This window comes from Cebus imitator, unplaced genomic scaffold, assembly GCF_001604975.1.
Source record: "Cebus imitator isolate Cc_AM_T3 unplaced genomic scaffold, Cebus_imitator-1.0 Scaffold68, whole genome shotgun sequence".
Taxonomy (NCBI): Eukaryota; Metazoa; Chordata; class Mammalia; order Primates; family Cebidae; genus Cebus; species Cebus imitator.
The window spans coordinates 5,822,004-5,828,005 of record NW_016107383.1 but is presented as its reverse complement, the minus strand read 5'-3'; the positions used below and the strand labels follow the sequence as shown (position 1 = coordinate 5,828,005).

General features: G+C 37.0%; 1 protein-coding gene across 3 annotated transcripts in view; it reads left to right on the top strand.

Moving 5' to 3' along the window:
* Positions 1 to 6,002, top strand: part of TAF2 (TATA-box binding protein associated factor 2) — a 105,738-nt gene that overhangs the window by 51,186 nt on the left and 48,550 nt on the right. For all 3 annotated transcript variants that reach the window (XM_017530701.2, XM_037739315.1, XM_017530703.2), the window contains exons 17-18: positions 2,027 to 2,167; positions 5,278 to 5,388. In XM_017530701.2, the coding sequence (XP_017386190.1) occupies positions 2,027 to 2,167; positions 5,278 to 5,388 (252 nt within the window). The remainder of the gene's footprint in view (positions 1 to 2,026; positions 2,168 to 5,277; positions 5,389 to 6,002) is intronic.

Here is a 6,002-nt window from a genome sequence, read left to right as displayed (position 1 = left end):
TGTTGACCAGGGTGGTCTCGATCTCTTGACCTCGTGATCCACCCGCCTCGGCTTCCCAAAGTGCTGGGATTACAGGCGTGAGCCACCGCGTCCGGCCGAATTAACCACATTTTTAAAGCAAATAATATATTTGGTGAGCAATTCCTTGGTTTGAGTGTTGTTTTATATTGTAGCACATGAAATCTCTCTCTCTCTGTGTGTGTGTGTGTGTGTGCGTGTGTGTGTGTGTGTGTGTGTGTGTGTGCATTTTTTTTTTTAAAATAAAGATGAGATCTCACTGTGTTGCCCAGGCTGGCCTCAAACTCTTGGGCTTCAGTGATACTCCTACTTCAGCCCCCGAAACAGCTGGGATTACAGGCATGTGCCACCATGCTCCGTTGTGCTTGGCTGATTGGTTAATCTTAATTATTTCACTGTAGTAATCATTTCACGTTGGTTTGGATTTAGGAATCCATATTAGTGATAAGTAACTTAAAATGGTAGACTCTATATTATTCTAGGAAAGTTAATTAAGAACACCAAATATATTTCTTTAGATGCAAATTATCTGAAGGTAGAACAAACAAAAACCAAAAAAATGCAGACAAAATTAGGGCCAGAAATAATGTTTTCCAGGTATTTTTTAAAAACTTGATAATAGGTTCATTTTCTGTTTGGTGACTCTTGCCTTTCTCACTGTTAAATCCATTTGTCGTATATTTTAACAACTTAATAATGATTTTGATTTACTTTTAATGATAATAAGTGAGTAGTTGAATTCTTATGTTGTCAGATATATGAGAGAAAGCAGTGATTTTCTTTGATAATCATCTGCAGAGGATATAATTTCATTGTTTCTGTAAAATTTTTGTGATTCCTGTATGCTAAGATGTTAGCAGGTCCATAAAATTGTAGAATATGTTTAATCATAATTTCATTTTTTTCAGGTGTGATTTTTATATACCCTAAAAATATCAATTGCAAAATATAGGGTAAAGCAAGATACACTTTGGTAAAGCATGCTTATAGGCATAAATGGTAGCACTGCATTTGGCTTCTTGTTCAGTTAGGGTAGATTGAAAAATGTTCTTTAAAATTCATGATGTTTCTGTCTGATAAGTTTAAAATATTAGAATTATATCTGCCTAAATTAATAAAGACAAACTATTCAAAATATAAGTCTTTTGCATACATATTTTCCTAAACTTAATACTGTCATTTGGAAATTAATTGGTAGAAAATAATTATAAGTACATGTAAGAATTTTTTGGCTGGGTGCAGTGTCTCACGCCTATAATCTCAACATCCCCGAGCCGAGGCAGGAGTTCAAGACCTGGCCTGGCCAACATGGTGAAACCCATCTCTACTAAAATTACCAAAATTACTCAGGTGTGGTGGTACCCACCTGTAGCCCCAGCTACTCAGGAGGCTGAGGTGGGAGAATCGCTGGAGCTCAGGAGGCAGAGGTTGCAGTGAGCTGTGATCACACCACTGCGCTTTAGCCTGGGCAACAGAACGCAACTCCATCTCCAAAAAATTAAACGAGAAATGAATTCTATTCTTGAGACGTAGTCTCTCTGTCACCCAGGCTGGAGTGCAATGATGCCATCTCAGGTCACTGCAGCCTCCCTGCCCTGGGTTCAAGCAGTTCCCCCACCTCAGCCTCCCAAGTAGCTGGGATTACAGGCACCCACCATCATGTCTGGCGAAATTTTTTTGTATTTTTGTAGAGACAGGGTTTCAGCATGTTGGCCAGGCTGGTCTTGAACTCCCAACTTCAGGTGATCCACCCTTGATGGCCTCCCAAAGTGCCGGGATTATAGGCATGAGCCATGGGGCCTGGCCAAAAAAAGAATTTTTTTGCAGGGTGAGTTTGTATAGTTTCTTGGAAATGGTGATAAAATACTACATTGTTTTAAATTTCTGAGAATTAAAGTTGTTGAAAAACCAATCCAGTTGTAGTATTGATAACTTTTAAGAAGCTGTTTTATTTTAAAGTGTGTTTGCATTGGTAATAGAAACTACTTTGTTTTCTAATTATTTGCAGATTGCAAATTCAATGGTGAGCACATGGACAGGACCACCAGCCATGAAGTCACTCTTTACTAGGATGTTTTGTTGTAAAAGTTGTCCAAATATTGTGAAAACAAACAACTTTATGAGCTTTCAAAGTTATTTTCTGCAGAAGGTACAGTTTACTTTCTAATTTTCTCATGGTTTTTATACATTTCAGTTTAAGTTGGAGACTGTTCAAATAATAGGTGTGTTTACTTTCTTTGCCTCTGTTCTTTTTTTGCTTTTAAAATTTTTTCCAAAGTTTGATTAAGTGATTATAGATTTTGTGATCTGTGTGCAAGTAACTCACTGGCCACATTAATATTAAAGTGGCCAGAAATGTTTAATTGCCTTTTTGGTTGGTTACACGGGGGATGGAGAAGTGAGTAAGCGCTTCTGTCATCCGTTCCAGAATGTGGACAGCACATCTGAGGCAGAGACAACACGGTATAGAGCTCTAGTTTTAGTCCCAGTCCACTACTCACCAGCAGTTTTCACATGCACAAGTTTCTTAACCTTCTTCACCTCAGTTTATTCCGTTGTAAATTATCTTTTTTAGAATGAAGATCAAGTATGTAGTGTTTTATACTAAACTTATCATATGGTAAGTTTTCTACAATTAGAATTTTTAGAAAGTGGTGGTGTGCTGTGGTATGGTTAGAGTCATTGTTTTAGGAAAGGGTATGGGAATGACAGGATGATCAGCATTTGGGCAATTTGAATATCATTCATATTGTCTTTTGAGTAATTTTATAATAGGGTGGAGATCAGATTATCTAGATTAAACTAGAAAGGAGGAGTGAAGTTGAATTAGAGAGAACTCTCTAGTAGCAATTCTACTAGAAGTAGAGAGGAGCCATCCTCCTTTCTGACCATTTTAGGGGGTATAGTTATTTTGAGTAAGAAGACGGGTTAGTCCATATTTCCCCATGAGCTAGGGACTAAGATGTCTATTTATCTGTAGTTCTGCCTAGAATTTAATTTGCTTTGTTTTACGGATAGAGTTAACCAGTGTGTTTAAGTCATGTTTCTATTTCCTTAATAATGTTGCCTATGAAAATTTGGAAAGGGAAAAGTTAGGCTGGATTTCAGATGATTTATCATTTTTTCTTTAGAGAGAGCTAATGAAGCCTATTCTTTCATGATCTTACTCAAAGATACAAGAAAGGATACTATGTTGAAGATGAAGCAAGGTTGAGAAAAGGACTTTTTGGGTTTGTTTTATACAGATGAAGAAGAAACTTGAGGCATGTGTGACACAGGGAAAAGACCCAGTGGAGAGGGAGAGATGGAATAGTCAAGGGGAGAAAGTAAATAGAGAAGGTTGAGCAAGTTCTGGAAGTGTTAGAGGGTGGGGCAGCATAAGGAAGACCATTTTAGAAAAGATAAGAACATTCCTTTTTTTGAGGCAGGTGGAATGTAGATTGAAAACAAGTGAAAGATGTTGAGGGGAATGTTAGGCAAGTTGAAATTTATTTATGATAGAGGGAAAAGAGGAAGGATTGCACAGCAGTATTGGGGTGCCTTTTGAGAGTAGAAGTCAGGATGTATTTGCAGTAAATCTAATCAGCAGGGCAGAATCTGGATGATCCAGGTTTTGGGAAAGGTAGTAATGGTGTGATCAAAGAAGTCTGTGGCATCCTGTAATTTTATTGTTAAGAACTGCTCTGTACTACCATTTCACGAATGTATGATACAGAAGCAAGTCAATTTCTGTGTCTGCCTGATGTATCTGTCTCATGATGCCACTGTGCTTTCATGTGTCTTAGGTCAGTGTTTCAAATTGGAGTTATGAACCATTAGTGGAAGAGATCATGAGACCAGTATAGTGTTTTTTTGTTTGTTTTGTTTTGTTTTTTGAGACGAAGTTTTGCTCTTGTTTCCCAGTCTGGAGTGTAGTGGCACAATCTCAGCGCACTGCAACCTCTGCCTCCCAGTTTCAAGTGATTCTCCTGCCTCAGCCTTCTGAGTAGCTGGGATTACAGGCGTGAGCCACAGCGCCTGGCCAAAATCAGTGTAGTTTTTAAATAACAGGGAACAGAATGGGTAGTATTGAGGATATGGTGTTTGGGGTTTACTTTTAAATTTGTATACGTTGCATCTAAAGTGTGTATGTGTGTTAGGTTGTGTTATAAGATGTATTTTTTCCTGTTACTGTCAAAAAAAATCGGAAAGTCAGTGCTTTTATACCAGTGCACCTTTCTGATAATAATTCTAGTGGACAGGAGAGAGAGATTGGTGCCTAAATGAAACATGAGTCTCAAAGAGCAGAAAAGGCATAGGACGGGTATTTCTATGGAAAAGAGCCTTTCCCTCAGTTGTTCCTACAGCACTAACACTGACTGTTGTTGTTCCTGTTACCTCTGCTTTTTCAAGCAAGAAGAAGAGCCATCTTTCCTTCTCACCATTTTAGAGGGTATGGTTATTTTGAGTAAAAAGAGGGGTTAATCCCTATCTCCCCATGTGCTCAGGACTAAGATGTCTTTTCATCTGTAGTTCTGCCTAGAATTGAATTCACTTTGTTTTACTAATAGAGTTAACCAGTGTGTGTAAGTCATGTTTCTACTGTCTTAAAAATGTTGCCTATGAAAATTTGGAAAGGGGGAAAAGTTAGGCTGGATTTTAGATAATTCACATTTTTTTCCCTTAGGTTGAGGATTGGGTGTTCCATGAGGATTAGGTGTTGGGAGACTCAGTTTGTTCTAAGACTGAAGATTGACTTCATCTACTTAACATCGTTTAATCCTGAAAATGGTTTTGAGGAAATGAGGCTCCTACTCAGTAGGCAACTAGCTAAAGACACCTAGCACAGAAGGTAGTAGAGCTTAGGAGTTGAATAATGTTAAAGTATTATACTTTAATATGCTAAAGTCTATACCTTTCCCACTGTATCACACAGAAGTAATTCTAAAATCTATGTCTTTTCCACTGTATCGCATGGAAGTGAAATTACATAATTTACATTACATATATTTCCTCCAGCAAATGAGGGCCAAGGCCCATAGCCTACAGAGTGGTGTGCGGTCATGCAGCTCTTCCCTTGGTTTCCTGTCCAGGCCTTCTCCTGTGTTAGAATGCTTTGTGATATGTTGTCAGTGGAAGGGGTTGGGGTATGGGGGTGTTAGGCTCCATCTAGATGCCTATTTCAGCCCAAAAGTAACCCTTTTCTATATATAGTTTGAATTGTAGTAACAAAAAGTTAGGTTATGTGCTTTTAAAAGTTCTTTTTTTTTTCTTTTGTAGACTATGCCAGTTGCGATGGCTTTATTAAGAGATGTTCATAATCTTTGTCCTAAAGAAGTCTTAACGTTTATTTTAGACTTAATCAAGTACAATGACAACAGGAAAAATAAGGTGAGGTACTTTTATTTTTTTATCTTCTACAACAGTTTTCTTAGAAAGGCAAGATAATTTTCTTCATAAATATTATAAAACTACCCAGGGATATTTTGTTTCTAAATAAGCATTTAGTCTATAAAAATTATTGTTGAGTTGATGGTACTTGAAATTTCTAAAGATAGAGGCATATAAATGTGATTTATTAGAATAACCAGTGGATAAAAACAAGGATTAATTTTTAAATGTTCTTCAAACCTCTTGTAGTGTGGAGAGTGTAGTGCATCAAATTTGGGGGCATCAGCTAAAACTTGGTAAAATCTGACAGCACAATTTTATTTATATTGATTTATTTTTTGTTCACCTAGTGATACCTAGAAAAGATTTCTCTGTTGGGATTAACTTATTTGTTGATTCATTTTACCTTTTTCTTTTTTCTTTTCTTTACCATTGTGTCTGTATTCATTTATTTAGCAAATAGCAATTGGGTGTCATGCCTCAAAAATTATTTCATCCTACTTGTTATTAGTCCAACAGTCAGCAAATGTTTTTAAGAATATATGCAATCCTAGACAGTGTCGCATGTTAACTGGAATGAAAAGATGGTTGGTGTCTTTTTTTTTTTTTTTTTT